Here is a 9422-nt window from a genome sequence, read left to right as displayed (position 1 = left end):
TTTTGACTATGAAGGGTAACCCTTGCTTCCATAACCTGAAACTTGAGAATTGCGTTTCCCTTATAACCAGAACCACCCCTGAAGGGAGGTACACGTATATATTTTTTAAAAAGTATAAAATAGAGATTAAGTGGAATGTAGGATACACTGCACGGTTTGCTTAGTCCTTGTAGTCAAAAAGAGCCATAAAAGGCATGCACAGCACATACAAAAAAGGCCTAAAATCGATAATTGAGTCTGGGTGGTACGAGGCCGTTGGCCAAATCATTCCTGATCTCCCAACGCAGGGCTGTGCGTTTCTTCTCTGTTGGCACAACGTAGGTATTGGGCACATACACTTTTTGAGGTTTGGGCTGGGAAAAAAAAAAGAGTAAAAATAATTATTGCATTGTGTGCCAAATTCCAATCTGCATTTATTCACACTTAATTGCAGATTCATTCAGCTAAGTGCTTAATGCAAATCTTGTAGTGCAATACTTTACCCGTGGAGGCTGGTATGCAAGCTGTTCCTGGAAAGTGAGGAAAAACATTTAAATAATTCAGTTGCCATGTACCACAGGAGGCGTTGACTGAGCTAAAACTATTTGAACCAATTTAGACCTCAGGCCAAACGCCTTCTATCTAAAACCTTCAATTTCTTGTGTATAGCAACAACAAACTTTTCCATTTGTTAATTTCCAACTACTTACCCTGATCTCCCGATGTAGAACTTTCCTGTCCCTTTCTCCAGGAAGTTTGAATGTCTCCCAGTGTTGCTTGTATTCAAAATACCTTCAAGGGATTAGTGAGATTTGTTATATACAAATTGTATATAATCTTAATTTAATAAAACATCTCAACGTCTCAAGTCCAGGGGGGAATGCTGATATTATACTATGTCAGTTTTAGTATAGTATCGTATTCTCAAACAGAATGCATGAGCAGGATGCAATGCAATTTTGTCATGCTTTTCACTTGTCCTGTGTGTAGTTTAATGTTAAAAGCCTCACTATGCAACTTTTTGAAAATAAATGTTAGATTGTGTCAAAGTTCATCATCTAGACACAGGACCGTAATTACACAAATTAACTGATTCAATTCATCCCCCGAGCAAGCAGGCCGGCTCTATTGGATCAATGCCATTTCAGAACAGGTTCAAATCCAGGGTAGAAGAGGAAAGTTACATAGTGCTGTTTTAACCTTGATTATACTGTACAACAGTTCTTCAGAACAAGGAATCTGATTGGCTGAGAGCTGTGTGTTAGCACGAGTCTCTCTCGCTTTGTATTGGTTTAAATCAAATGTGATATTCTAACAACGGCACTTCCACCCAGCTTGACACTTACTTTGTGACAGGGTCATTCTTCTTCAGGTTTCTCGTGTGAGGGTGACCCCGTGCTGGGCGGATGACTGTTTAGGGAATATGAGTTGGTTAGCAAAGTTTACAAGCTCAACACCTCACACTGCGAGGCGTTGTGAGCTATTTTTCACAACGTTTGCCTCTTAAGTAATATTTGTCAATTTGGTATTAAAAAGGTCTTAAGTCATTCATATGAAACTCTGTATACACTGTATGTGAGAAAACAATGTTGCACATTTATATAATCAACTGGGGACTTTCGGAAACCACTGTGCTAGATACTTACAGGACTTGGGTTTTGGCTTGAAGTCGTGATGAGTCTGCATTCGACTCTGGCGGAAATACAATAGATTTGTTTTGAGTTTTGAAGAGACATGACATTTAATGATTGCGTATTGGAAACATTCTAGGCTTGAAGCAAACTCATCTCATGAAGACATAAGTTACAGGAAGAATATATATTGACTATACTATACGTCCCTTGTAGCTGTCCCAGGGATGGATATGTTGTACCATTTTGTCATTTTTGAGTGGTGCAACGACTCCCATAGACAGCCATGTGTGGCTGTGTCCCTGTGTCCGCACGAAAATAGCGTTGTAGTGATTGTTCACCACCAAGTGTCACTGTTGCACAGCCTAACAGACAGGCAAGGGAGGAGGGCTTGTACAGTACACTACATACAGCACAAGTACAGCACCACTCACTTCAGACGGGTCAGATTTTTCTGAAATAAATAGCCCTCGTGATATCAGTAGAAGGCGGAGCGTGGTCTTATTCTGCCTAGATGAAGACTGTTTAGGAGCAGTTATATCCCTCTGTTACATCATATGAAACAGAGGGTGTATAGCCTACTGTATGTTCTGTATATAATGGTTGTTAAATTATTTCCCCATCATATGTACATTCTCTACAAACAATTAAACTTCAACTCAAACTATGAAAGCGACAAAAAAAAAAGCTCTTGAATGAATCGGCTTGAATGCAGTTATGGAATATAGAATACTTAAGATAGTGATACATGGCCATTTATTTAGTTAGACTTTTGTTGTAATGACTCCAATACCCACCATGCCTCTGATGTAGGCTTCAAAGGCACTCAATCCATCGTTCTCCGAGCTCTGCTCATCACTCTGACTTCTGCCGTCTTCACTCTCTGGTTCAGAGTTCTCCTGGGTGGGCATGGACACATGCAGGCCTCCCAGACGCTCTTCCAGACCGCTCACTGCATCTGCAGGGAACAAACCACAAATGTACAATTAGAGTGACCATGGCTGTGACTTACCAATGTGAGATTTGCTGTCTTTTTTTTAATATAACAAACAGGCTTTGTAGAGCCTCTCTCATATTTTGTGGGGAATTAGTTTTAGGAGAAATGTATATTGACTCGTTAACTCTACATCCATTATATAGCGAGTGTGTGAGTACAAATGTTTTTTCTCTGAGGGATGTCATGTCGAAGCGTTAGAAATGTATACCGATGGCACTGATGATACTCATTTTAGCCACGACTAGATTATGCATATTAAATACAACTAAATCGTTTACCCTTCCCGTGTCTATAGTTCCCTTGCCATTCCTCATGAGGTTTAAGGTTATACGTCACGTAGATGGAATCCACTTTGGAATCAATGAACTTGATGTCCTTATAGCTTGAAGACTCTTCAGCAGCATCCTCCCGTTCCAACTCATATTCAGTTCCTTTCTCCGCCATTCCTTCTTCCTCAAGTGACTGCATCTCTTCCACCAGCCTTTCATAATCTGCATCCACAACAAGCCCGATCTGCTCTTTAAAACAGCGCTCCTCAATGGCCTCTACCTCCATACTGTGGTGCCCATCTTCTCCCTGTGCTCTCATATCTGGAACACCTTTGTTGTCAAACCAGGCATAGAGGTGTTCGTCACTCTCATCTTCCAACTGCTTCCGGTCTGTTGGACGCTCATGATCTTCTACCTCGGCAATGAGATGCTCATCTTTTGTCGTCGTATCTGTGAGATCTTTGTCATCGCACGAGGCATGAAGATGATCGCCACTCTTCTCTTCCGCTGGTTTTGCGTCCGTCAGACATGTATCATTTTCCTCTGCATTGCAGGGGTCATCTACTTCTAGTCCCGCTTCTTTGATATCCTCATTGTCCAAATCTGTATCTAGATCATGTCGACTATCCGCCGACTCAGCCAACGAATGTTTGTCTTCGTATTTTAGCCGCGTGTCACTGGGTTCCCCACCGTCTCCACCATAGTTAGAAAGGGAACAACAGTCCTGTTCGTCGTCCCTCGTCTCGGAAAGGCACTGAGATGAGGAACTCTCTCGGTCAAACTCGGCGATGGTACTGCAGTCGTCTCTGCAGTCACTTCCCTCTTGCTCGTCCTTACACACAGAGTCGGGTCTGTAGGTGCCGTAGCCGGACGTGAGAAAGCTCAGCGCTGGACTACAACCCCTGGTGCTGCAGCCTTCTCCGTCTGGACTACAACCGCTGGTGCTGCAGCCTTCTCCGTCTGGACTACAACCCCTGGTGCTGCAGCCTTCTCCGTCTGGACTACAACCCCTGGTGCTGCAGCCTTCTCCGTCTGGACTACAACCCCTGGTGCTGCAGCCTTCTCCGTCTGGACTACAACCCCTGGTGCTGCAGCCTTCTCCGTCTGGACTACAACCCCTGGTGCTGCAGCCTTCTCCGTCTGGACTACAACCCCTGGTGCTGCAGCCTTCTCCGTCTGGATTACAACCCCTGGTGCTGCAGCCTTCTCCGTCTGGACTACAACCCCTGGTGCTGCAGCCTTCTCCGTCTGGACTACAACCCCTGCTGCTGCAGCCTTCTCCGTCTGGACTACAACCCCTGGTGCTGCAGCCTTCTCCGTCGGTCTTCCCCTGGTCATGTTCTTCGGGAAACTCTACTCCGAAATCGCCCCGCTTGCTCCGTTCACTTTCGCTCTGCACGGAAGGGTCTGAGCGAGTGTCCTCGGAGACAATGGACTCTTCCTCGTCACACGCTCGCTCGATCTCCTCTTCCTTCTCTTCCTCAGACGACTTTAGACTATTCTCATCCGGGCTCTCGTCCTCACATTGAACGTTGTACATTTTGTACATGGGTTATAGAAACAGGCCTCGTACACCTGCTGTGTGGTTAGTATAAGGTGAACTGCTGACTGAGGCAGATGGCTCAACACAAGTACTAAGAGGATTAGCCAGTACTCAAGATGCTTAACTCTAGCTCAGTGCCTCTGCTCCCAGTGTCACAGCACCCACTACTGGAGACAAGGGGGATTGCATCTCTAACTTTTGTCAAATTAGTATCACCAAATAAAATATGTGCTGGCTTAACCCATTTTGGGGGCGGGAACCCATTTTGGTGTTAGCATCATGTCGTGCTTTAGCTATTGAAAAATCTGATCTCGGGTCAGAATGGAAAACTGTCAGGATGTAGAAGACATTTTTTTAATCTGATCTCAGGTCAGAATGGGTTAATTTAAAAATGTCATTGTGTGTGGAAAAGATAACCGTAAGTTTTTAAAGATGATAGTATAGTAGTACATTTTTATTTGATTTATTTTATTGTGTGTGTGTCATTACTCCACACACACACACACACACACACACACACACACACACACACACACACACACACACACACACACACACACACACACACACACACACACACACACACACACACACACACACACACACACAGAGAGAGATGGTTAATTGGTATCGTTCTTACCTAATTCTTCACTGTGTACTGATTCATCACATACCACACGTTGTCCTTTATGTTTCCTTTAGAAAAAACAAAGCAAAATGTCTTACAATAGTATTTGATTCACTTCCAACAATGACACACGTGTAGTTGTGAATATATATATAGTGTGAATGAATGTCCAAGCAGGGGCCTGATTGGTGATTAAGACCTGAAGCCGATTCTACAAATGCCTCTGAATCAGCAGTTCTCAAACTTTTTCGTGCCAAGGACCCCAAAATTGATATATATTTGGCCGCAGACCCCCATCTGAACATGCTTTGTGCCAGGCAGGGACCCCCCCCAGAGGAACGGATTTGTGGGGGGTTTTTTTATTCAAAGTTTTTCTATATTTTACAACTTTAAAAAAAAATTGCAGCGCAGCACGAAGTGATACATGTGAACTTGTAAATCTGCTATTTCTGAGAACCGCTGTTATAAATCCTAAGCATAAACATGTACAGTATGTTGCTATATAACTTAAATATAAAATGGCACAGATGCTTTCCCGGTTTTAATTTTAGCCCACATAACCCATTTTAGCCCAAGCTCGTAGCGCGCCACCGAGTGGCGCGCTACGAGCTTGTAGGTCTGCTATTTTTTAAAAATCGAAGAACGACTGACATAGAAACATAGCTTTTTCAGAAAACTGTCATTTTCAAACAGACATTTTTAGAATCTGATCTCAGGTCAGAATGGGTTAATATAAGATTTATATTAGGATATATATATATATCTCCTGATTCTTCCGTTTGATGTTACCTCAAAACCTTTCTCTTGATGAAGTTCCTCCCGTGCACTTGTCCCGTGTCTCTGTCTGGGGTGGATGTCTGGCTGAAGGTGTATCGGGTGTCTGTTGGGCCGGGCTCCACCTCTAGAGTGGTAGGAGCCGATGAGGGCCGTGTGGACTTGGGAGCCACCGAGTGCTGTGCATAAGAGTCACAGTATCCCTCCATCCTGGTCCCATTGTATTGGTTCTGACAGGGCATAAGTACCTATGTATGTAGGGAATAATACAGTTAACCGTGCCATGTTTATTATTTTGTTTGGAATAGTGGTGCTCAGGTGTCTTTGTCTGCATAGTATTTCAACATTAGGAATTGTTTTTTGCAGTGGTTGTATAGTTAGATAAGCTAGTGCACATTGGTGGTCAAAGATTTGATTTAAGCAGTCTAGTAGTGTTTAGAGTATCTGTATTTTTTCAGGGTATATACACACATATTGACCTACATGACTAAGGATTTTATATATTCATTTTCATGACATATCTCCATGAGTCCATATATAAATGGGAAAGTGATCGCAATGCAGTAAAGGCTGGTTCTAAAGTCGCCTTCACACCAGGATGTTATACTGCGATTAAAACGAATCCTGCTGCAAATTGTCGGAAATTGCACTTCGTTTGGCAGGTGCGACGGCTCATTCGAATTCTGGTGCGAATCAAACAATCGCATTCTAGTTCGCCAAGAAACAGGTTTCGTTTCCAAGTGCACCTGACTTCGATTCACTGCAGCAGGTGTGAATGCAATCCACATCAAATAAAGGAAATGGAGCAAACAATGTGGCGGATGAATGAGGATTAAACACAGTTGGGAGACAGAGAAGGCATATTTTACGCAGCGCAAAGGTGTCCTGTTATGTGGATATTCGTGGTCGAATGAGGAGACCGAAGCCCTCATCAAAATATGATCAGACGAGCACAATAATCAATTGATTAAGGAAACAAATAAAAACACTGCAGTGTACAGAATATTCTGTCTGTCTGTGCCTAAACATAGAGTGCTGTCACTGTGTGGGGAGTGGTGACTTTCTTCATCTCGTTTAAATATAAATACTTCAAAATTAAACACAATTAGCTCAGCATGATCTAAACAACTGTAGCTAACATGGAATGTGCATACTAATTTTATATGATGATCGGATCATCAATGGGAGTACATATTGTAAACATCAGATTAATTTTGTGCTGCTGTATCCGCTGTTCCTCCACCATGTGCCCAAAAGAATAGTGTGCGCGCGACTTAGAAGGGGTAATACAGGCTGGGCAAGTTGAATGATGACTACATACCTGTCTATCACGGTCTGGATTACCAGAATGCAAGAAGAACCCATCACCAGGGTCTGCAATATAAGACTGATTAACTGTGGAGAGAAAGATAAGTCAGATTTCTCCAAATATATAATATTGTACCATGTCCTTCCTAAGAGGACTAGCCTGACTCCAGCCCTGAATCGCTAGCTACGCCAATGAAGTGAAATTAAATGAAAATCAGGCTATGAGAGGACATTAACCTAATCGTACAGCACTTGGTAACTGTAATAACTTACTGACAAGAAAACTTTTTTAACGGTAGATGAATGGTTTCCGGACTTGAAAGGTACACATGATATACAGTACACTAGGGCTGTGGTGAAATCTGATCATGGGAAGTTGGTCCTCAAAGCAAACATCCAAACCACAACCTAACCATTAGTGGAGATGTTTATACTGCTTTGGTCAGCTACATAAATTAGTTATTAACTAACTCTAACCCTTATCGTTGTTTTTACAATAATGTATAATGCAATAACCATCTTCTCCATCCAGAATAAAGATGCTGTACAAATATGATTGTAATTTACTGGTGGTAGCCTTTGCTCAAGACTGTCAGATCTATATTTTACAATTTAGGCATTTAGAAGACGCTCTTAATCCAGAGAAACTTTTGAGTCTGACTTTTGCTGTCGTATCATACATTTATGATACGACAGCAAAAGTCAGACTTGATAAGAAAAATATACATATATAATAGTCTTGAATTGAGCCAAAGCTAATAATTTATACAGACACATAACATACCTTTTTCCTTGATGACTGCAGGAGGACTTGGCTGGGAAGTGAGTGTGTAGGAGTTCAGTTCAAAGAATGAGGACTCATCGTGGCTCTTTGATTTCTCATGTCGAATCAGCTCATCAAGATCTAAACATTACAAATTGAGACAGTTTTCAGCACACAAATATGCATGTTGCACCCACGTCTAAATGTAGACCGAATTATGCAAAGACGGATATATATACACATCCGTTTTTAGATCAGGACCCCCAGATGACAGTGAAGTGACAATTTAAGGACTTTTAAAAGAAAAATACCATTTAATACTGCATCAAATAATTAATCAACTATTCTACAAAAACTGGTCAAACATTGGCCAAATTCTATAAGACAAGAGGACATTTTGAAACATTTGTGAAAATAGACTGTCTATATTAGCTCACAACACCTCCAGCCGTTGTGAGCTTGTAGATTAGCCATTTTCACGATTTTTGGAATCGAGTCAAGCTAAATGTAATGCATCAACTCCTACAATTCAGGTCAGGTTGGTGGGGGTCCTCAGTTCAAATTTGGGTCCGCAGTTCAGACTTAAGATATGATTGATTATTTTGGAGGGTCCACATTTAAAATATGATTATGAGGGGTCTCCGGTTCATAGGGGCAGCGGTGGCCGAGCGGAGCGGCCTTGGACAAGGCATTGAACCCCTACCATGAAATGTTCTATGAGCAGGGCCTGGCTGTAAACACGTTATTGAGCTTAGTCCAGTTTCCCTGGGTAAACATAGTACCTTTCCTTTCCTTTCATATGTGCTTAGGTTAAAATATGATTTTAGGGGGTCTGATAACCACTGAATATAAAATATACCGTAGTACCCACCTTGTTTGAATTGACGCAATCGGTGCTTCGGTATGTCCCTGTACCCGAGTGAGGCCAGTTGTTGCTCTATCTCCTCTTCAGAGAAATCCAGAATGTTGTCCATAACACACACACACCACACCACCACCAGACCTCCTCCTAGCGTTACAGGAAACGAGACGTTTTAAAGAACCAAAACCACCATCGATTCATTAATTGTGGATGCAAAGGTATCGCTGCAGCAAGAACAGACGGTAACAGAACACCTTTAATGCAGCTTAACGCGATATCTGATCATGTCTACCAAGCTCACTATCTACTATCTAGCCAAAGAGTTTTTTTCGATTCTGGCGATATCGCTCGAGCGATATCGCCAGAATCGAAAACAACTCTACGAGAGTCTAAATGTTGGGCTACTCACTATCTAGCGTCACCTTTAAACCCAACGAGCTAACAGCTAGCAGCAACTAGCTAATCTGCTCTGTTGTTGTCTAAAAATGGTTAAAAAACAACCGCTCGTTGTGTCAAAAGTCCTATTTGTATATGGCATGTTGTTGATGGGTATGCTTCCTACCTTTACATGGATCGTTGGTGAACGCAACTAGTAAAACACAGCACAGTGCTCCACTGTTTACAACAGTAAAATCCAGTGCCAAGACAACAACACTGTTTACAGCCGT

The 9422-nt window shown here is 42.3% G+C and overlaps 1 protein-coding gene across 1 annotated transcript; it reads right to left on the bottom strand.

Annotated features, from left to right (window-relative positions):
• Positions 1 to 212: 212 nt before the first annotated feature.
• On the bottom strand, positions 213 to 9422 carry hyls1 (HYLS1 centriolar and ciliogenesis associated). The gene is made up of 12 exons (XM_083764627.1): positions 9317 to 9422; positions 8764 to 8901; positions 7914 to 8033; positions 7143 to 7216; positions 5837 to 6069; positions 5060 to 5115; positions 2408 to 2568; positions 1626 to 1671; positions 1326 to 1389; positions 690 to 771; positions 483 to 509; positions 213 to 353 (listed from the first exon to the last, which is right to left on the bottom strand). The coding sequence occupies exons 2-12, from the start codon at positions 8864 to 8866 to the stop codon at positions 219 to 221; spliced, it is 1101 nt and encodes a 366-aa protein (XP_083620753.1). The 5' UTR covers positions 8867 to 8901; positions 9317 to 9422; the 3' UTR covers positions 213 to 218.

This window comes from Protomyctophum parallelum (genome assembly GCF_964188405.1).
Source record: "Protomyctophum parallelum genome assembly, chromosome: 5".
Taxonomy (NCBI): Eukaryota; Metazoa; Chordata; class Actinopteri; order Myctophiformes; family Myctophidae; genus Protomyctophum; species Protomyctophum parallelum.
Note: the sequence above shows the minus strand (reverse complement) of the source record. Positions and strands in the feature narration are given on the sequence as shown.

Coding starts and splice junctions, on each gene's coding strand:
- hyls1 (XM_083764627.1), bottom strand. CDS start 8,866: ATGGACAACATTCTGGATTTCTCTGAAGAGGAGATAGAGCAACAACTG. Junction 7,217..7,913: donor TGCAGTCATCAAGGAAAAAG/GTATGTTATGTG, acceptor TTCTCTCCACAG/TTAATCAGTCTTATATTGCA. Junction 5,116..5,836: donor ATCAAGAGAAAGGTTTTGAG/GTAACATCAAAC, acceptor TTTTTTCTAAAG/GAAACATAAAGGACAACGTG.